The sequence below is a fragment of the Monodon monoceros genome, unplaced genomic scaffold (assembly GCF_005190385.1).
Source record: "Monodon monoceros isolate NGI ecotype Baffin Bay Population unplaced genomic scaffold, NGI_Narwhal_1 Super_Scaffold_8, whole genome shotgun sequence".
NCBI lineage: Eukaryota > Metazoa > Chordata > Mammalia > Artiodactyla > Monodontidae > Monodon > Monodon monoceros.
In genome coordinates, this window is record NW_021703785.1 from 62,223,403 (window position 1) to 62,246,863 (window position 23,461).

At 37.3% G+C, this 23,461-nt stretch overlaps 1 protein-coding gene across 6 annotated transcripts in view; it reads left to right on the forward strand.

The window, feature by feature from the left end:
• Window positions 1-23,461, forward strand: part of TRPC4 (transient receptor potential cation channel subfamily C member 4) — a 157,536-nt gene that overhangs the window by 114,330 nt on the left and 19,745 nt on the right. For all 6 annotated transcript variants that reach the window (XM_029209973.1, XM_029209972.1, XM_029209974.1 and 3 more), the window contains 2 exons: window positions 8,880-9,019; window positions 18,693-19,006. In XM_029209973.1, coding sequence (XP_029065806.1) covers window positions 8,880-9,019; window positions 18,693-19,006 — 454 coding nt within the window. The remainder of the gene's footprint in view (window positions 1-8,879; window positions 9,020-18,692; window positions 19,007-23,461) is intronic.

The following is a 23,461-nucleotide window of genomic DNA, read 5'->3' on the forward strand; positions in this document are numbered from 1 at the left end:
TGAGCTCACAGCTCTCTGGGCCCCTCTTCCCAGCGTTCTCTCTGTATAACCCATGGGTTAGAGTGTGGCAGGAGGCTGGTAGCAGATATGGTCCTCACCCCTCTTAGGAATCCCCAGCGGGAAGGGCTACAGTCTTCTGGACGCTCTCTTCAGAGACTGGATACTTGAGGCTCTTTATCTTTGTTTGGGTTTTAAGAATAACGCTGAGACCGTAGCAGCCACCCCTTAACTTAGTGCCTCTTATGGGTCTGGCATAATGTGAGTCTCTACTGAGTAAAATAACTGCATTTAGATTTCTTTTTGAACAAAAGCAGAATTTTCACAAGAAACTACCTTTTTGTTTCCTGACTTGGGGAGGGAATAAAACCCTCCAGTGAAGAAGAATTCTTTTTTGTTGCCTTTATCTTCATTGATTTGGTGCCACAGCATGGATTTCAGTGTTCTGTCAAGGGACTTCCAAGGCCAGATCCCTCGACTAGCTCTGGGGCTGCTGTAAAAAGCCCTCAGAGGTGTCGCAGGTGAAAAGCTGACTTGCTCTTTGCTTGGGGTTATTTACTCTTCGTGTAAATACTGACAGCAAGAAAGGAGAGGCAAGAGGTCTGTGTGCAGAACTACACATTTCTCACGTGAAATCGAAGCTGCTAAATGCAGCATCGGAGGTCTGCCTGCTCCATCCGCTCCCCACAGCCAGCTTCACGTGATGGGATATAACAGAATACTCAGATAGCCCTGGTGAAAACTGTTATGGGAAAGGTAGAAAAAAACAGCCCAAACTTCCAGACATCCACAAATATTTTTTAAAGGAAGTTCTCTGACTCATTGGCACTGCGATCTTTCTGTGGCTGGTCCCTGCAGTCTTACATCAATGCTTGTAATTAGACTTCCACCACCACGCTGAGAAATCATGTCACCTGTTTATAAACAGCAGAGAATAACTTTGAAATGTTCCCATTGTGGGACCAGCACAAACATTTTCTGACAGAAGGTCCCTCAAGCTTTGTTTGCTTTAGTCGTTTTTAGTTACCATGAATAGTTTACTATCTGGATGCATTTTTCAGCCAGTTAATAGCAACTTCTAGTTTTTCTAAAGGCTTGTTTCTTCTAAAATTTCGGTGAATATTGCCAGAAGAGAGGAAACTTGGTATTTCACTAACGTGCTCATAACAAATAGAAATCAATGTCATCAAACAAGGATGTGGTGATACAGGAAGTGATCCAAACAGCTGTAGGAAGTGATCCTACAATCTGGTGCTTTGAAAACAAAAGATCCCAAACCCCATTAGCCAACCAGCACTGACTGACAGTCTCATTTACAGTTCAGGTTGAAAAAACAGTGGGCTAAGTCCTCAATTTCATCAGGATCTCTGTTTTTTCCATACAGTTGTGCCTTTCCAAAGTCAGAAGTAATATAATTTTTGTATAATTCAGAAAGTTAGATTTTATGTCTATTCTTTGAACTCCAAAGGAACTGTAATATATCCGAATTGTGAGTTTTTGTTTTGACTCTTCTTCAGAAACCTTAGAGGTCATCTATTGAAGTGTCATGTCCTTGAACCTGTCTAATAGGAACAGAGTCTGCTCAGATATTAAGGGGCTCCAGGTTAAAATGCTGCTTTCTACTGAGCTCCTAACTGCTTCTTCATACCTCCTTCCCCTCTAAAGCAGTTAGTTTTGGTGTCTTTACTCTTTTACATAATTACCCACAAAATATTTGAAGTTCCGTATTTTGGTGACTGTTAATAATCCCATTTGGCTTTCCAGTTGGGTAGAAGCAAAAAAAGAGATACAATTTATCTATAAAGGGAAATAAAATATAAACCCTCTTGTTGGTTAGTAGGTATTTTTAAATATATTTCATTTTAAAATACATACAAAATTTGAAAACACCAGAATCACAAATTCATAAAGTTGGAATGACCTTTAGAGGTCCAGTGGAACAAGTCTCCACTCATTGCTAGAATTTCTCTGGAGTATGACTGATCAAAGACATTCCAGGCTCTGCATTGGAATCGTAACCTCAAACGGTGATCCATTCCAGTTTGGGGACAACTCTGCCAGAGAATCCCCCTTACATTGGGCAAGAAGGTTCCATTCTGTAACTTTCATATCATAGATCCAATTTCTGCTTTCTGGGGCAGACCAAAGCTGGTGTGTGCCCTCTGGTACAGAAAAGTTTTTAATCTCTCATGTCAGCTATTGTGATGACTGATTTTCATAGAATATTGATAATTCAAACAGGAAGAATCAGTGTCTGGCTTATTTATACCATTAAGGTAGAATTATACTTCTTGTATGATTCTATCTATAGAATTCTGTGATAATCCAAACCTTTCTTTTTTTGAAGTGAGATAACTGAAACCTAGAAGGACGAGACTACTGGCTAAGATTACAAAGCTGATTACTAGTTGAGCTGAGCCTGGCACTTCACTCACCTGACATTATCACTATGCCTTCTGATGAAAGTGAACTTGAATGCATTTGTTCAATCAACGATTGCAATGCTCACATTGCCTCATCTCTGGGAATTGGCAAAGTTTCAAGCAAAACAAAACAAATAAGCTCCATTGTGAAATCTCAGGAGTAAGAAAATATTGTCTAAGAGCACTGCCTAAGGAGACTGGTACCCTGTTCTGGTTTCTCCACTAACTGGCTTTAGTCACACGGCCTTTTGGGGCCTTAGATTTCTTATGTAGGTCGTGGCTGCGTGCTGGATTCTGAGACTGTACCCAGGCTCAGTAGGAAAAAGCACCACGAATGTGTGAGAGGAGAGTATTTCCATGAGTACCGAGCATTTTTCCTCATTGGATAATATAAATTGTAAGTTTCCCACAAGCTATAAAATCAGTGCGTGTATCACATCTTATTCAGATCTTATATATTCCTTTCTTGAATAAGGAGTCAGTGATCATTATCACCTCCTCAAATATGCCCAATTTTATCTGAGTTCTCAAGAGAGATTTATTTATGAAAGAAACTTCAAAGGGGAAGCTGGATATAAACAACAAATCTAGAATAAAGCTGCGGTCTACAGCAGACTTTAAAATGCACTCTATATTTAATTCAACTGAAATCAGTCCTCATCTGGGTTCTTAATTTAAATGTGACAAAATTTTAAAATAAAACTTCATTAATAATATTAAATAACTATTGCTAGTTTTCACTAAATAATTATGGACTAATATATTTTTATTTCTTCCAAAGTTCTATTGTGCAAATTTTCAAACACATCTATCAGCAATATATCACAATTGATACTTTATTATATTTCTTTATTTTTAATCTAACCGTATTTCCATTGTCCAGCATCAATCTCTCATAATTTTTGCTGCCACTACTTTTAAATATTTTTAATTTTTTACTATTTTAAATTTTTGCTGCCACTACTTTTAAATTTTTTTTTCTAGGGCACAGGTATATAAAATGTTGACAAACACATACAATCATATAGCACCACCACAATCAAGATATAGGACAAACTGTGGCCCAGTAGGCCAAATCTGGACCTTTGACAGTTTTTATAAATAGTTTCATTATAACAAAGCCACACTCATTCATTAATTGCAAAGCCTAAATTATTTATTTTCTGGCCCTTTACAAAATAAGTATGATGGTAGTTTAGATTTTTATAGATGTCCTTTATCAAATCAAGACATTTTCCTTCTAGTCTTACTTTGCTGAAAGTTTTTGTCATGAATGGATGTTGAATTTGGTCAAATGAATTTATTGTATCTATTGAAAAGATTTATTGCATTTAATGAAAAGATTTTTTTCCCAAAATATCTGTTGATGTGACAAATTACATTGATTGATTCTTAAATTTTCAAACAATCTTGCATTTCTGGGAAAAACAGCATTTGGTCATGACTTATTATTAAGTTTATATATTACTGTATTTAATTTACTAATATTTGTTGAGGATTTTATGTATATTCAAAGGGTTATTAGCGTGTAGTTTTCTTTGTATTATTTTTGTATGACTTTTTATCAGAATAATACATACTTTTTAAACATTTTTTCTTGTAATTTTGTAAGTGTTTGATTAGCACTGGCATTATTTTTTCCTTAAATGTTTGGTAGAATCACCATGAAGGAACTGGACCTGAATTTTTCTTTGCTGGAAGGTTTTTAACTATGAATTCATTTTCTTTAATGAATATAGGACAATTCAGGTTATTCTATGTCCTCTTATGTGAGTTAGGAAGGTTATGTCTTTCAGGGAAAATGTCCAATTCATTTAAGTTGTGAAATTTATGAGTATCAAGTTCATTTTATCACTTATCCTTATGAAGTCTGTAAGATCTGTATTTATGTCCCTTCTTTCATTTCTGATATGGATCATTTATATCTTCTTTTTTTTTCTTGACCATTCTAGCTAGAGTTTTATCAATTTTAGTGACCATTTCAGAGAATTAGATTCTGTTTTCATTGACTTTTCTCAAGTTTTATATTTTAAAATTTATTGATTTCTGCTTTAAAATTTTCTTTCTTCTGTTTGTGTTGGGTTTAATTTGCTCTTCTTTCCAGTGTCACCGTTGAAGCTGAGATCACTGATTTGAGACCTTTATTGTTTTCTAATTAAGCATTCTACTCTACTGTGTTAACTGCATCACAGAACTTTCAGTTGTATTTTCATTTGTAATCATTTCAAAATATTATCTAATTATTCTGTTAATTTCTCTTTAACCAAAAGTTATCAGAAGCATATTATTTAATTGCAAAATATTTGGGGATTTTGAGGTACATTTTATAATTGAGTTTTTGTTTGCTATGTTGTCATGGTAAACATTTAAACATTTCAACATGTATAAATATGTTGAAGTTATATAGTCTATCTTAGTGAATGTTCCATGTGCACTTGAAAAAAATGTCTTCTGCTATTTTCTTTTTTTTTTTTAACACCTTTATTGGAGTATAATTGCTTTACAATGGTGTGTTAGTTTCTGCTTTATAACAAAGTGAATCAGTCACACATATATTCCCATATCTCTTCCCTCTTGCGTCTCCCTCCCTCCCACCCTCCCTATCCCACCCCTCTATGTGGTCACAAAGCACCGAGCTGATCTCCCTGTGCTATGCGGCTGCTTCCCACTAGCTATCTATTTTACGTTTGGTAGTGTATATATGCCCATGCCACTCTCTCACTTCGTCCCAGCTTACCCTACCCCCTCCCCACATCCTCAAGTCCATTCTCTAGTAGGTCTGTGTCTTTATTCCCATCTTACCCCTAGGTTCTTCATGACCTTTTTTTTTGTTCTTAGATTCCATATATATGTGTTATCTCCTGCTATTTTCAGACTGTTGATAGTGTTGTTCAGAACTTCTATATTCTTACTAAACTTCTGCCTACTGATTCATTTACTTATAGAGAGGAAAAGTAAAGACTATAATTGTACCTTTCTCTATTTGTATTTAAATTCTATGGCATCTTGCATTATCAGGTTATTTTGTTAGCTGCATTCATATTTAGGACTGTTCTGTCTTCAGAGTGATTTGACCTTTTTATCCTATGTTATATCCCTGTACATACCCAGTAACACTTCTTCTGAAATATATCTAGTCTTACATTAATATAACCATCTAAGTTTTTTTGAATTAGTATTTCATGGTAACGTTGTTATTCATTTATGTTTAACCTATCGATGAATTGTCATATAGTTATGTTTTGCATCTTTATTCTATGTGAACATCTCTATTTATGCATTTAAAAATATTTTGAGAGAAAGCCCTAGGATTTACAACATAAAATTTAATTTATCACAGTCAAACTTCAAATAATATTTTGCTTTACATGTAGTATAAGAACCTTATGATAGTATGTTTCTAATTCCTCTTCCTCATCTTCTGTGCTAATGTTGTCATATGTTTTACCTTTACATATGTTATACATGTTATAAACCACAATACATTTTTGCTATATGCTATTTTTGCTTTATGCAGTCAATGATCTGTTAGAGCAATTTGAAATAAGAAAAACTATTTTATATTCATTTTAACAGTTCCTGAATAGAGATTTTTATTTCTTTTTATAAACCTAAATTTCTGTTTAATATCATATACGTTCTGCCTAAAAAATATCCCTTTAGCATTTCTTGTAGCATGGGTCTCTGTCTGAATTTTTGATTGTCTGAAAAAAGTTTTTCACTACCCTTCATTTATTAGAGATATTTGTGCTGTGTATAGAATTCTGGATTGACTTCTTTTTCTTTTCAGCACTTTAATGATGTCAGTCTGTCCTGCGTGGTTTCAGATAATCAGTTTGATATCAGTCCTATATTTCTTCCTTTGTATGCAACACGTCTTTTATTTCCACCCACCCCCTCCCTGTGATGTCTTCAATAATTTTTCTTTATCTTTTTTTGAACAGCTTGAGTATGATGTAACATGGTGTTCATGTGCTCATATGTGTGTATTTTGTGAGGGTATTTATTCTGCCTATGCAGAAGGCTAGACAGAAGTGTATAGCATTTACGCTTGAAAATGGACATACCTCTTCTGCTAGAACATTAGTGCAGGAATTTGACACATTATAATCAGGAGCTGAGCTGGGTTTGGGTTTCATTGTTGCTACAATCAGTTTCAGCCTACCATACACTTCCGCTTAGAGTGGTGTTATGGGCTACAAGTCTTTCTCCCCCCGCCCCCAAAAGTCACACACTGAAATCCTGACTCACAATGTGATGGTTTTTGGAGGTGGAGCCTTTGGGAGGCAATTGGGTCATGAGCGTGGAGCCCTCAAGAATGGGATTAGCGCCCTTATAAGAACAGACCAGAGAGCTAGCTCGCTTTCTTTCTGCCAAGTGAGGATCCACAGAGAGGTCAGCAGTCTGCAACATGAAAGAGGGCCCTCACCAGAGCCTGACCCTGATACCCTGATCTTAGACTTGTAGCCTCCGGATCTATGAAAAGTAAATTTCTGTTGTTTATAAAACAACTCATCTATGATGCTTTGTTATAGCAGCCTAAACAGACTAAGACAAGTGGGGAAGAGGATTATTATCAGAATTCCTGCTTCACCCACAGCTTTTGGCCTTCCTTGAGCACCTCTGCCTCTGAGGGACTTTCTATCCATATGTTTGCCACTCCTCTAGTGGTTGTCAGCTTCTGCTTCTTACTCGGTGTTTGTCAGCCTGGTGATGTGAGGCAGGAAGCTTGTCTGTTGTCCAGGTCTAGGGTCAGACTTAGGTAAAACTACACCTGGGCATCAGGGGTGGAGCTTCTCAGTGATCCAAATCTTCCTTCTCAAGGCAGTAAAACTGTGCAGGTCATGTGCCGAAGAGAGTTTCCTGCCCTTCCTCCTGTGGTAGGAAGCCTCTAAGGATATTAGTATAAACTCTAGGCCCTGGACTGTTTTCTGCTTCTCCCACAGGGCTAACATGTTCTGCTTCATAGGGGAGAGGAGCTTGGGTAGGGCTTTGTGCCTTGCCCCCAGAACCAGCCTCTTGAGCAGTGCTGAGGTCTATGGAGATGAGCTTACTAGTGAGTGGACGCCCCCCTGTGTCTGTGTCCCAGGGGTTCTGTCCTCTCACACTAGCTCACACTTAGCCTTTAGAAGTTTGTTTAAGAAGGTTTTCTGAAATTGTCCTTCTCTCTTGTATGATGCCAGTGTTTCTTTTTTTTTTTTTTTGCGGTACGCGGGCCTCTCACTGTTGTGGCCTCTCCCGTTGCAGAGCACAGGCTCCGGACGTGCAGGCTCAGCGGCCATGGCTCATGGGCCCAGCCGCTCCGCGGCATGTGGGATCTTCCCAGACTGGGGCACGAACCAGTGTCCCCTGCATCGGCAGGTGGACTCTCAACCACTGCGCCACCAGGGAAGCCTGATGCCAGTGTTTCTTACCCTGCACTCTGCCACAGGGGAGCTAATGCTCACCTCATCACTCTCTTTACAGGAACCTGTTTTTCTTTGAAGTATAGGCTCCTTGGTTTCTCACCTCTCTGATGGATTCATGAAAAGTCATAATTCTATAGTTATATGACTTTTTCTTGCTTTTAGTGTAGGACAGATATGAAACTCTGTGCTACCCACATTCGATGTTTCAAACTATCATTACCTTAAAAGTCTTGTTGTTTTCTTGCTTTAATATAGCTTTAAAATCATATTTATCCTTTTAATATTTCCTGATTCTAGATATTTTGATATTTTTCTTTCTCATCATTAGGCTGTAAAAATAGATTTATAAAAATTTAATACGATTATGGAAATAGAATAATGATATACAGTGATATTTTTAAGTGCTTTCTAATATTTGAAAATAAAATCTTTCCTATTAAAAACATGACCATAATAAAGGAAAGTGATTTTTATTTTCTCTGGATATTGCTTTAAAGCTACTGCTAGATATAAGGTCTTTTACTGAAGTATGAATGCTATAATCGTCTTCTGTCCAGAACTGAAATCAGATCTCTGAAGGTGTTAAGTGCTTACAAAAACACCACAAAGTACCCTGCTTAAAGGCATTAAGCCAGTTATGTTCACTAGATACACTGTTCTTTCATAAATCTTTGAGTCATTTTGATTTGGGAGGAAAAATATCTTCAAGTATCTGTTTACAAATAAATGTTATGATATTTTCCAGAGAAAGATATATAGGTATAGAGGAATTATAGTTTGGTTCAAAACTGCACAACCTTATTAATTTATCAAATGGATAAAAGAAAGTGAAGCTGCCCCAAGAGAATTCTCTACAAATTAGCTAAATGTCCTGAAAGTTTTAAAATCTGACTGGGACTCAATTATTACTACCTATAAAAATAGGTATTGCATTTAGAGTAACTATGTAGTCTCTGGAAGCTCCAAGATTCTCTAATTCCTAATTATAGATCTCTGTTTTTAGTGATTTGACTGAAAAATCACACTTATGTGAATCTTTCTATAATTGCAGGTTTTATATGGGGAGAAATTAAACAAATGTGGGATGGTGGACTTCAAGATTACATCCACGATTGGTGGAATCTAATGGATTTTGTGATGAACTCCTTATATCTAGCAACAATCTCCTTGAAAATCGTTGCATTTGTAAAGGTAACTATTGTTTATGTTATTGGTAAAGCATAAGTTCGGATAAGTATCGATATACCTTCCACTACTATTATTTTTATTAATAATGTTACCTAGAGCATTATCTGTATGTGAAATTCATCATCTCATGACTTTATTGAGAGATAAGAATAAAAGACATAGATAATACACAGTTTATAGTCATAAAACAAATTTTAATAGATTTCCAAATAGAAGTCGTCACCCAATTTTCTTGCATCTAAATTGAATGATGCCTCAAAATGATTCACAGTAGCTGCTCTCGTTTCTAATCCTTTCCATTTCTAATGAAATTCTACCTCAAACACTGTTCGAATTTCGGCAACCAAAATCTATTTTTATCAGTTACAACTAACCGATAAAATTACATAGACAGATCAAAATATTACTCTTTCAAAGCATTGAAATTATTATTTCAGTTTAAACTAATATAGTTTGATATAATTAGAGCAGAATATAATTTTTTTCTTCTCACCCCACTCAATATGACAGTGCTGAAATCTCACACACCCATACTCCCCCGCATTTCTTACAACATCAGTCTTATCCCAAACCACATAATTTACATAAAATGTTTTTGTTCTGCAATGACAATTGGGATTATTTTGTACTTTGGGGGATGTTTTTCAAACCAAAGTATTATATTATTGCCTCCTCCTTCCTGCCTTTCTTTTTCTCTTCCTTTTTAAAAAAATTTGTGTCAAAATGATGAGTGAATTAGTAAAAAATAAACAGTGTTTAATTGAATTGTACATGAATAATTCATGCCATCTAATGAGCTGAGCTAGGAAATGCTAACATGTAAGTGAATTCTTATTCCTGTAGTCTTGTCCTAAGTCGACTCCTGCAATTTTCAGCTATAACAGGGTCAAAATTGCCCAAAGTTGTTTCCTGAATTGTTCAACTAAAATGTCTCCAGCGCTCATATAAACATTAAGGAAAAGCATTTTCTACCACTTTCATGGAAAGCAAGCTGTGTTTTAAGAATGGAAACATGATTTGATAATTTTTCCTATCTGCATTAAGGTGAATGGCCTTGAGACCTTCTGAAGATGACAGAAGGTTTTGTGTTAACCAAGGAGGTTTTGCATCTGTGTAGGAGATGGACATCTGTTTTGAAATGCATATCCTTCCAATTCTTCTTTCTTCTGTAATGATCTTTAAGTATATCTATAAAGTTGGTTTGGACATCTCTCTACTAAAAAGTAATACATCTGTTTTTTATGGTCCTGTGCACTTATAAAATTCTAATATTACATGACTATAGCAGTTCTTCTCAAACTTTCAGGTGCTAAGAATCACTTGGAAAGCTTGCTAAAACAGATTCCTCTTCTCCATTCCCAGGAATCAGGAGTATTAAGGAGGGGCCTAAATTTGCATTTCTTGCAAATTCATCAGGTGATATTGATGTAACTGGTCTAAGGAAGACACTTTGAATAGCCCTGGACTGTAAAATTCTATTCAGCAGCTCAGAGAAGCATGGGATTGATGCCAAAAGGATCCTCTCTCATACAATATTTATACTAAGAAACATAATATTTTTACAGGTCTTATTTATATGGTGTTTACTTATAAAACATATATTATATATATATATATATATATATATATATATATAAAACCTCTGGTATATACTGGGTACAGTTACATGAATTAATGGATACTTATGGATTTTTGGCGTAATGGTTTTAGATACTGAATTTGAATTTTCTTAAAATGTTGTAAGTTTTTCACCTGTATTTTTCTTTATACTACACAAAGGGAAAATTTATGTTAAAAATTCAACTCACCCACCCCAAGTGATGAAGAAGAAAAGAAAGAGGGGGGAAAAAGGGAGATAGAAAAGTAGACAGAAATTACCTCTGATGACAATATGTAAATACCATGGACTCTTCGGGAAATACATAGTTTGTTTATGTGCTTTGGCCATAGGAGTTCAGTTAGGATTGTAAATATAGATGATGAAATGTTCTTTCTGAATGATTAGTTTGTGTGACCAAAACTTGAGTTGTGTGGGTAGTGTTTGAATGGCTGTACTTTTTTTTTTAAATAAAGTTATTTATTTATGTATTTATTTATTATTTTTGGCTGTATTGGGTCTTCCTTGCGGTGTGTGGGCTTTCTCTAGTTGTGGTGGCCTCTCTTGTTGCGGAGCACAGGCTCTAGGCACATGGACTTCAGTACTTGTGGCTCGCAGGCTCTAGAGCACAGGCTCAGTAGTTGTGGCGCACGGGCTTAGCTGCTCTGGGGCATGTGGGATCTTCCCGGACCAGGGCTTGAACCTGTGTCCCCTGCATTGGCAGGCGGATTTGTAACCACTGCATCACCAGGGAAGTCCTGAATGGCTGCACTTTAGACTTGGGTTTCCTGGGCTCAGTTTTCTTTTATCACTTACTAGTTATGTGAACTTGGGTCTGTTTCTTCTACTCTCTGTGCCTCACCTATAAAATAAGGAGAATAACAATTTCTGCCTTATGTGGTTAGTATGAGGAGTAAATGAGTGCATACATTTAAAGTGCTGGTTACAGAGTAAGCGTGCATGATTAGTTTTTCTCCTTTCCCTTCTACTGCTGTTTCCTCCTTCTTCATATATTATTGGTCCACTGGACTTGCCTTTTGTAATGTCTTTATTGTGTCTTTTCATTTGCTTTTTTTTTTAGTTGAAAAGGAGTCTGAGCTCTGGATTAGGACTGCCTTTACCACTTGCAATCTGTCTGATTTGGGGCAAGTTATTTAATGTGGGCCTCAACTGTATCATCTGTTAAATGATGGTAATAGTCAAAAGAGCACCTACTTTGGGAGTCTGTGATATGCTGATTTGCCGATTCACCCGTCTTCATCTTCTTTTGTTCTATCATTCAATTTTTATGCTAATTTTTAATAACTTACAACTCGCTATTTCAGGAAAAGGTGCTTTATTTGTGTACAAAAATAGACTGCTATAAACAAGGCAAACAGTCATTATGTGACTCAAGCAATAAGAATTTATGGGGTCACACTAAGAAATCAGCTTTCCATCTGTTTGGTGAGAATGCAGAGATGCCTGAGATATAGCCCCTGCCTCCAAGCAGTTCAGTAAGGAAAGAGAAATGCACATGAAGGCCTTACAGTGTGATAAAGTCTACAACAGGGGCCACGCTGGCATCAAGGAAGGAACTAACTTTTGCTGGCAGTGTCCTGAAACTATTCAGAGGACAGAGTGAGTAGGCACCTATCGTGTCCATGAGCATTCTAGGGAGAAGAGACAAAACGTGCAAAAGTCTGAGAGGGTGAAGGAGGTCAGATCTCAGAGGGATGATCCAGGGAAATGGGGGCGGGAAGAGCATGCGAAGGACTTTTGAAATCGTGCTACAGAATTTGGACCCTATAAATAAAGAGGAACCATTAATGAGGTTTAAAAAGCAGAGGATGAGTCAAATGATGATGAATGTCTGAAGCAGAGCAGTGGACACAGGAGAGGCTTTAGATTTTAATTAGGAGGTAAGATCCACAAGGTAGTTGATTTGTTATTATGAAGGATGAGGTGGATGGGATCATCTCGATGCTTCTCCCCGGCAAATAGCTCACTTCTCATGGATCAGGCAAGATGACCAAGGAGTTATAACTGGGATCTCGACTGAAATTGCCCAGGTTCTATCTTCTGCCTGCAGGTGCATAAATGGTAGCAAAAATCTAACCCTCGGTGATTTTGGCCAAGCCATGGATCCAGACCAAAAGAACTGTCAGCCCACAAAGAGGGAAACCCTTCCATAATTGGTCTTCAGGGGGAAAACCTCTTAGAATAGGTCTGGCAGAAGGGCAATTCTTCCTTATTTGGTTTATCCTTTTGCAATTCATCCACCTGGAGGAGATTTTTTTTTTTTTTTAACATACAAAAGGGTCATTCTAGCCAAAACCATGGTCTGGGCTATGATCCATATGACTGCTGCCTATACCACTTCCTACCAGTGTGATGTGGGGTAAGTTACTTAATCGATGCCTCAACTTTCTTACCTGTAAAATGACAGGAATAATCAAGTCCCAGAGAATGTTTGTGAAGATTACATTAATAAACACATAGAATACAGCTTAATATAAGCACTCAGTTTTTAATTTTTATTAAAATGCAACAGCATTATATTGTACAAAGACAGCACAGAAGTTCATGAGATTTCAGTACTGTCCTCCTTCTGTGCAAGGCTTTGTGGCGCTGCCTTAAATGCCTCAATTCATTAGCATTTCACAACTCAGAGATTGTAGCTTTTTTTTTTTTAATTTGCTCTGAATTTTTTGAAGGAGAAGGTTTGTCAATCATTTCCTCTTCTCACCATGTATAAAATGTTAGTTAATTCAGAGCTTTTTGATGCCTGGGCACACTTAGAAAATGTTACTTTATCTTCATTAGGACTGGTTTTCTCCTAAATTTACTCAGTCCCTGTCCCTATGTACAACTTGTTTCATATTTATCTTCAGCCATTTGGCAGAAATGATTAAATTCCTATGCCTCGACCACTGTGTAATATAAATAATATTTTCAAAAATCACAATGATTAGGAATAAGATCGTTTATTTTAACAGTCTTGCTGGAGTTTTTCATAGCACCATTCATCTAAATAGTGCTAAGTATTTATCTCACCGATCCCTCTTCTTATCAGTTAGAAAGAAGGCAAATGTTTCCGTTTCACAGATGCTATAACTGTAGTGAACTCTCCAAATTATGAACTTTTTTTTTTTAACTTTTCTAAACATTCTTTAGTTTTATGACAGAGAGCTGTAGATATTTAAATCCAAGTTATTTAATCTAGTATCATCCACCACAGGAGAAAATCATATGCCTTCCTACTGTCTTTCACTACTTAATTATCTAACCAACTTATAGAAAGGGAAAGGTTTTCACCTTATAAATCAGACATTAAAACCAGCATACATTTTCTATTTAATTCTGCATGACAAATGTTTTCATTTTGCATTAAATTAATTATTACCCATTTTGATTGATTACTTGACTTTTATAAGTGTGCATTGGACTATAGAGAATATAAAAATGAACTTTTCCTATATTCAAGAAGCTTATGATCCAATATTATGCTGCAATCCATTTTCCTCTCCTAACACTCCTGCTAAGGGCTTCATGACCTGGTTTCATCTTTCTTTCAGAGTTATCACTATTCCCAAACCCTCCGTATTCCAACTATATTAAGATACTCACATTTCCGCAAATCATCCATATTTTCTAACAACCATGCTTTGGAATGTGGCTATGATTCTTCACCCTAGAATGCTTTTTGAGCTTCTATCATATATAAAGCACTATACTAGATGTCCAGTACCAAAAATGCATTAGACAAAGCTCCCTGCATGGAAATCTGACAAGTGATTCAATGGTAAATATTCTATTTCATAGGTCTGCACAGGACCAAGTCTCTTAGAATCTAAATAGAAATGAAGGCTTAAGACAAAGCCAAACTATGGTAGGTTTATACTAGAAAGCAGATTTTTGAGAGAAATAAGAGGGCAGGAACTGCTGGTCCTCGAAGGGCTATAGGTGTGTACATAGCTCTTGACCTCTGTCTAACATGGAACTACCAGCTTTGGTCAGCGGGATCCTGGTGTCTACACATCTGTGGTCTGAGAGTACTTCTCAAGGGAAAGAGTGGCATTACTTATTTAATGTCTGTCTTCTTCACTATATTGTAAGCCTGCATGGCATGAATGATGTCTTGTTTGACTACCACTGTGAACCCTGAAGTTAGCTCCTGACACAGAGTAGGCACTCAACACATATTTCATAACTGAATAATAGCCAAAGAATCAAAATGATTCGAATTTAAATCCATTCTAAACAAAGGGTCCAGTATTCGTAGAAAGGCATTTTGATGAGAATGTGAGGGTAACTTGGGGAATTGCTAGCACTAAAGGTCTGAGCCAGAGTAGTAAGTACCTAATTGGGTATAAGTGGCAGGTCAATCTCAAGAGAAAGTCAAGACCTAGATTCCCGAGGCTTCATGTGACAGGCTGGGAAATCGGAATTTCATCCCGAGGACATTGCAGTCATCGGAGAACATTAAGCAAGATGTGAGATGATCTGATGGACCCTTTTAAAAGATGATTCTAGAGAAAAGTAGGGACAAGGTTCAAGGCAGGGAGAAGAGTTGGGAGGCTATTATAATAATTTCTGTGGGAAATAGAGGAACTTTTTTAACAATGAGAATACCAATGTAGAGCAGTGAGCAGCACGTCTAAGATTTCAGTTTTAGAGGCTGCAAGTTTGGAAGACTATCAGATCAAATCAAATGCTGCCTTGGGTGACTGGCTGCCGTTCACTGAGACGAGAAAGCATAAACTGAGAAGGAGCTTGAGGATGAAAACATGATGCGTTTCAATTCTGGCCTGTAAGTTGGAGACACCTGTGAGATTTCTAAGAGGAGAAGTCAAGAGGCAGGAGAATATAAACTATGATTGTAAAGGTGCGATTTCTGGGCTGGAGATGTGGAATCGGGAGTCACCAGCATGTAAATGACAGTTGAAATCACAGGCAACATCCAGGGAGAATAGACAGAATGAGAAGAGAAGGAGTTTGAAAAGCAAAGTCAACGTTTAAGGGGAAAGTGAGGAAGAAGGGCCTGCAAAGGATACTGAGAAGAACCATCACTATGGCTTGAGGCAAACATGCAAAGATGAAACATGAATATAGATTTTGCGAATAGTTTTTAGAAAATAGAGCCAAAGAAAACTTTAAAATTAGAGTTAATCTTTTCAGTTCTAACGATAGCTGTGGGAAATACATTTAATCACTGAAGAATTACCATTTTTCTCTACAAATTCACAGAACAGTATGGTATGTAAGAATTTTTAGAATTCCTTTTGTAAAATAATGCCTATATTTAAAAACCTAAGCTAAATATACATAGATGTGAATGGTAGAAGAAAAATTAAAAAGTAAAGTTAAAAGAGTGTAATCAAGAGATAATTTCTAAAGGTTCATATCTCCATTGATTAACAGGAAACAAGGTTTCTGGGTCAGAGAACAGACGAATTATTTACTTACATGAGAATCTTGGCATTGGATCCCTGTGCTCCAAGCCTCCAGAGGGCGACCGATGAGAGCCAGATGTGCCCTTCACATCCATGAGTTTGTACCACAGGAGAGGAACTGGGAAATGATGCATCTCAGAGCTTATACAGTGCAGCTGTGCCCGCTGCCCATCTTCCCCCTGGAGAAGAAAAGAGAAAGACCTTAACTTTCTAAAGAAAACAAATTCTCTCTGGGGAGGCAAAGGCCCCTTAGAATTATTATCCTTAGACTGTAAGCAGATGGCTCCAGGGGAGATATTTCTAAATCTCTCAGGAGGTCTCTATCTTTAATTTCCAAGACTCATTTGCCATTCAAACACCCTTTAACCCCAATACAATATATTTCTCAGTAAGCCCCGGCCATGCATAGATGTGAACATATTCACATAGCATTGTTTCCCAACAATTACCAGAAGTGCTGGACTCTGAAACGGTCTTGGGTAATTATACCGGGGCAGAAACTAGCATCTCTGATTTGTAAAATGGGAAATGTTCCTCTTATGATTTTGCAAGTTCCAGCTGAGAGCAGTTGCTAAGAAGGGTTCTAAAGTTTAGTAAGTCAAAAGTAGAGCTGGGGTCAGTGACCACGTGACGATGGATTCTACATCCAACTGCCGCAAACTGGCTGTGAGAAGTAGAACAAGGAACAGCATCTCCACCAGATTCAATAACATCGAGGGACCCTTAGAGCTTGAACAGCATGTAATCTCTATTCATTGCCGGCCCCAGCAGCCCCAGACAGACTGTATCACTTTCTCTTCTCTAGTCCCACAGCAGTTTGTGTTAATCTCTTAGAGCATTTTTATTATAATTAGCTGTCCCTGTCATCCTCACAGGACTATGCATGAATACTTGATGGGATAAAATGTCTCTTGAGCACCTGTTACACGCAGGACATTGTGTTAAATGTGGTGAGAAATTCCAAGAAAACGATTACATCCTTAAGAATGCTTACTGTTTAGTGTTTTGTACATTTTGAGATATGGTCCTAAGCCATATTAAGTAAGAAAGAGAGAAAGAGACAGACAGGGAGGAGAAATATGTAATTAGCCATCAACAGAAGGGTAAATACTCTCTACTAAAATATGTGTGTCTTTCAAGAGAAGTGAAAAAAGGAAGGTGAATGTTATCGTAATCTCTGAAGGAAAAGGTGGCATAATATACCGGGGGAGGGGAGTGGAGAGATTTAGGTGGTGTTTGATACCACAGCCTGTCACGCCGATACTCATTATAATGAATAAAAATCTTAAATTAAAAATTTTTTCTGTATCTTCAATCATTAGCTATTTTATGCTGAAGCTGCGCAGGGGAATGTTCAAGAACGGTTACGAGGATTCAAAAATAGAAAATAATTTCCTTCTAGTTCAAACTTGATTGTTTTAAATTGTCACTCAAGCAGGAGTCTGAGTGTTGAACAAAATCAAGAGCTTGTGATGTATTTTCTCCCCAAGGAGATTTTAAAAATACCATCTATTAGCTTCAAGAGACTTAATTAACATTTGTAAAGGTCTTTGGTATAAAATGCAATATAAAAAGAATGGAAATATTCTGAGAGACTCATACAGAAGTAAATTTCTTTTCCCTACATGATCATTAGGAAAAAAGTGCAATTGTCTAGATGTATTTTTAGTGATGTATATGAAGAAGAGAATTTAACTTGTTCAGTTCTTATACAGGTGTAATAATAGATGTTCACAATGTAATATTTCAAAGAGTGTATTTGACCTTTTTTCTGGTAGGGGTACAGATTTACCTCAAGACTACAAGGGATAAATTTCACTGTGCTCTTTATATAGCCCAGTATCTAGATAGTTCAAAGCTGACATTTTAATTAAATCATACTTTTAAAATAATTGCTGGTCAAAGTTTAATGTAGCAAATATTTTTCTCAAATCACATATTTTATCTAATTAGGGAATGTTCAGACAAATATCACACTTTCTACACATGAAATATTAAAAATTAGCAAGTCATTGACTGCTAGGATGATTTCCAGTTTAGGTTTTATGTACATTTAGGATATAACAGATACAAAATATTAATCGTCATACCCACGTTAGTCACTACTATATCCAAGGCAACAGACGACTACTTCCATTCATTTATATGTAATTTGTATCCAGCATACATTCCTCTAGAATAGGCAAATGTGTCAAACATAGTAAGCAAAGCCATTGATTTTGTTCAAAATGTAGCAGTTTTCCTTTAAAATGTAGTTTTCTTTGTTCTAATTATGAAATCACCATTTTTTCCCAAGATAAAACAGTCTATCTTTTCTTATGTAACATTTTCCTTTTCTTTTTTAAAAGTCCCATTGGAAAGATCCAGGACAGATGTAATTCACAGGTTAGCAAATACTACAAATGACAAGGACAGATCCGGGAGGTCGCTTTGATTGAAGCTCAACAATTATAAATTCCTTTAGGAAATTCTTATTTTTCTGTAGATTAGAATTGCTGCCACCATCATGGAGAACATCAGCTTCCTGCCAGTAGGCTGCCGTGGTGCCGAAGCTGTCTGAAAAATCATCCTGTCCCGAGACTGACATATTTATATGTATGTGTTTGTTTCATATTTTATTCCCCTTTGTCTCTCTTCTCTCCAGTACAGTGCTCTTAATCCACGAGAGTCTTGGGACATGTGGCATCCCACGCTGGTGGCTGAAGCTTTATTTGCTATTGCAAATATATTCAGTTCCCTGCGACTGATCTCACTGTTTACTGCAAATTCTCACCTGGGGCCTCTGCAAATATCTCTGGGAAGAATGCTCCTGGACATTTTGAAGTTTCTATTCATCTACTGCCTTGTGTTGCTAGCATTTGCCAATGGCCTAAATCAATTGTACTTCTATTACGAAGAAACAAAAGGGTTAAGCTGCAAAGGCATACGATGTGAAAAGCAGAATAATGCATTTTCAACGTAAGTCTCGCAGACTTTTTTTTCTATTGGGAACGTTGGGCAGAATATAGAGGGTATTACATTTCAAATTTGAACCGTGACAAGTGGTTGCAAAGAAAAATTGTGCTTAGTGTGGAAAACAGAAATATCCAGTACATTTATTTTAAGTTTTAGTAAAATGGTCTTTTCTTTTTAAATGACCTCCTATAAAAGGCAGTTATGTATACTGTTTTAAAATGTGGAATAGAAAGAAATTTGTGCCTAGTGATAGCTTACAAGCACAGTAAGAGATAGACTATATGGAAAACCAATCATGGAAGAAAATCCAAATGCTTTTCAATCTTTGCTTAGGTGTTTTCCAGATACTAAAGTTCCTTCACATGTCTCTTTTATTCTCGGGTTCCCTACGCAAAAATCTAAGCATGGAGAAATAGTCCAAAATAGAGACCTCAGGCTAGCCTAAGCCGTGATTTTGATGCACATATAACCCTCTGTGCCCTTACAGCTGAGGAGTATCAGGTCTCGTTCGGTGTCAAGCTCTGGTAATTCTCACAGTCGGGCATGCCGACAGCCCAGGTTCATGGCCACGGTGTTTCGTGCTCACACAGTTCTGATAGAAAACCCCTCTACTTGCCTGTGTCCATTTCCTTCCCACTATGATAAACAGTGAATTGGCAGGTGAATTAAGAAGTGAGGTGATTTTCCTCTCCACAGTAACCACGTGTGAACACATAGTGATTGTGTAGATGACTCTGAAAGTCGGCTGGCCGTTCATCAGCCCTTCTAGAACTTTATGAAATCTGAGAGAGTACAGTAGTTCCTCCAGAGGGAGGAAATCAATAACGTCCTGTAAACTAAATCACTTTTGGTTAAAATAATCTTGTTGGCTCAATTCTGTATCTGTTTTCCCTTTGATCCCAGTATTTAAAACCCCATTAAACTTCATTAACATCTGATTATTTGCACGTAAGCTTTCATCGGAACCTTAGCTGCCTCAAATCCATTCAGAAATCGATTTGATACAAACCGTGAATCATAAAGAAAACAAAAAGTCATCCCAGCTTCTCCTTGTCACTTTATCCCTTGCTCCAGCCCCTTTATTCTCCTGGACTTGAGCAGTTCTCCAGCCCGACCAGTTCACCCAGCCTTGTCATCTTCCTCATGCTCTTTTCTCACCCAGTTCAGGAGGGATTCAGTGAAATCCCTTGCAGCAATAGCCTGGTGAGGAATAGCCTTGGATTGTGTCTCAGTTTTGATATCAGCACTTGCCTTTCCCCACTCGCTTGTGATCCTTGACTTGGCAATTTGCTCCTGGCAACGGGGACTAGGGATGCACAGTAGTAGATCCCACCAACCTCCCCCTTCTTAGACTCAAATTCTGCCTCTAACAAAGTTCCTGGATGGTGCCTGTCTGCTGACTGGCCTCCTGGATTTCTGATGGACAGCCATGTGGCATGCTCCATCTTTCACAACTCCCTCGTTACTTTGTACTATGTGCCCTGGTGCAACTACTTGCCAAGACCGCCCTGTTGACATTTGTGGTCACACCCTTCTGATCATGCTTTGTCTTCCAGAGAACTTCCACAGGGCCCCTAGAACTGAGTTCCCTCCTCAGGTCTTCTTTGATTCAGGGAACAGCTCAGGTTCCAAGCCCCAACCCCTTCTCAGACATATGATTCATCTGTAGTTAACAAGGTTCTACCTAACCCCATCCTAATTTATGATGTGTGAGATTCTCAGGAAGCCCCTTGTCCTGTTACTGGTTTTGTGGTAAATGCTGACATATTGTGAGCTAATTTTAACATCTGTCTCAAAAGAATATGGCTAGAGAATCTGATGCAAAATATTTAATATAAATTTTATTCTAAAAGCAAACACGTTGAATTAATTGGATTATGTATTCTTTTAGTGTATCCTTACCAATGGTTTTCTCTATTACCATGAAAAGCAACAGATAACTGCATATCACTCCAATATTATGGGTCCAAATCATTCAGTGCAAATAAACCAGGTGTTCCACTTGAATTCTCTTCCAGATAATGGAATGTAAACCTGCAAGCAACAAATTGTTTTTGTTCAAAGTTACTCACAAAGAGTAACTGCTAGTACGACTTGTTGCTTGCAGTTATAACTATATCTTCTTCTTTTTATAACTCTGTAACTTCCACAAATTTCAACCTTTTCTTTTTATTACCCCATCTCATGTCTTCCCTATGAAAATTAAAAAAAGAATTAATGTAAAGTACCTAATACAGTGCTTGTCATATAATGTGATAAAAAATGTTATCCACTGCACTTCTTTTTATTAGTAGTAGTATCTAGTGTTTCCTTACCTGTCTTCACATGGCTCCTCCCTATAACTCCTTCCAGTCTGGGCACAAATGTATGCTGAAACTCTGAACTCTGTTTCTCATTGGCTGCTACTCCTGTCTCTCTCCTTCCTCTCATCCAAGCAACCCTGAAAAGAAGCCTGAACAAGATACCTTGTTGTTGCTCTAGAAAATAGCTGGAGGCTCCATATCACTACTATCAATGGACATTTATCTCTTTGTATCCTATTTAAACTGTATAATTTGACCCTGTTTAACACCTTCATTTTTAAAATCTTGCCCTCCTTTACTTTTAATATTACTATGTTTTAATACTTTATCTCTTACTTTTCTAATCTTTCTCATGGTTCTCTAATAATTATATTTCAGTGATTGCTTTTAAATAGTGATCTGCCTTAGTAACTATCCTCTGGCCCTGTTCCAATATCTCTGTGAAAACTCATCTGATGGATTTGGCCCTATCCAAGATGTCTAAGAGATGACTCCTATATTCAATTTATATCACTAGCATCGGCCTCTCTCCCCAAGATCTGTAAGTCCAACTGTCTTTCGAATGCCTCTCCGTGCAAATCTCCTAAACATTTAAACCCAATCAGAGAAAACTCATCAGAGTCTCTTTCACAACTTTTTAAATTCCTCCTCCTCCAATCCCTTTCTTAGTCAATGCTGCCACAACCCATTCAGATACTTAAATCAAAAACTTGTGTTTTATACAAGATCCCTCTTTCCCCCCACCCCCTCCACGTGCAGTCAGTCAATAAATGTCTACTACGGCTCTTTATTGTCTCGGGGCCATCCTCCCTTGCTCGCTGACCCTGCCTAAATCTAAGGCCCTCTGCCCCTGGTCCCTGCCTTCCTTGATATGTCTTCCATCCTGTTGCCTGAATGATCTTTCTAAGCCAAAGTCTTGACACTCCTCTATTTAAAATACCTAAATGGTTTCTTGTTCCTTATTGGATACAGTCAAATTTCTTAGCTTGACATACCAGGTCCTTCAATGATCTGCCCCTTGCTTGCTTTTTTAGCTTCATCTTTCTCCATTCCCCAATAACACTTCATTCTTCAACGTTTTCTAATAGGTTATCAATCCCTAAATATGTCCTATTCTTCTCTCATCCCAGAATGCTCTTGTTCTGCCCTCTCACTTGGAAAAGTTCAATTTTGTGTCCCAAAACTTATCTCAGATGTACGTTTTCCAAGATGCCTTCCTGATCCCTTCCTGACTGTGAGCTCCCAGTGGGAACAGACTGTGATCTGTCTTCTATGTCTCTCTGTGCATTTTCCCACCAGCAAGTGGACACTTCTTCCTGCCCCTTTAATGCTTCCAGGTTGTTTTCTCTTTGACATGGGAAGAACTACATGTTACTAAAAGAAACCAAATATTTAATCACTGAAATTATTCTGCATAGAATTTTAAACCAATAGTCTCTGGGTAAGGGGCTCTCTTATGAATACAGAGGCATGGACCTTGTGATAGATATTTTCTCATTAAGAAAATGCCTTTTATCTTGATTGGAGCTGTATTTCTGATAATTGAAACTGGCCAGCTGAAGTCATACTTTGTTTTAATATTCTTAATTCCTTATAAACTCAGAATAAAACAGTCAGATCTCTTGTATTAACTTATGTTTCCTCATCGATTTCATCTCAAAGGATAGAGGAAAACACAATTGTGAAATACATGACCTTTTCACCTGTTCTCTTTCTGTAGTTGTAAGTATTTAACTGGGGAATAAGCTCATTTTTAAAAGTAGAAATTGAAAAATAGCCTCAAGAAACAAGAGACATCTTTAGGATGACAACGCTGTAGAAGTTGCCAGGTCTTAGTCTCTAACCAAGATTCTATGCAAAGTGTGATTTAATTAAGGGTGCCATTATCCTGGAAAGCTCTCTGTCCTTATCTTTCCATAGAATTAGGAAAATAGTTGCCACATAACGTTAATCTAAAATGTGATGCAGCTAATGCTAACGGCCCTTCAATCTATGGGCAATGTTGTTATCGATAATTATGAAAACAGTTTTAGAAACAATGGCTTTGAAATATTAACATATTGATTTTTTAAGCCATGTAATAAAAGAATAATTAGCTAAGAAACACCAGTGTCCTGATAACAGGGTCTTGATTCATCTAAAAGTAAATATATTT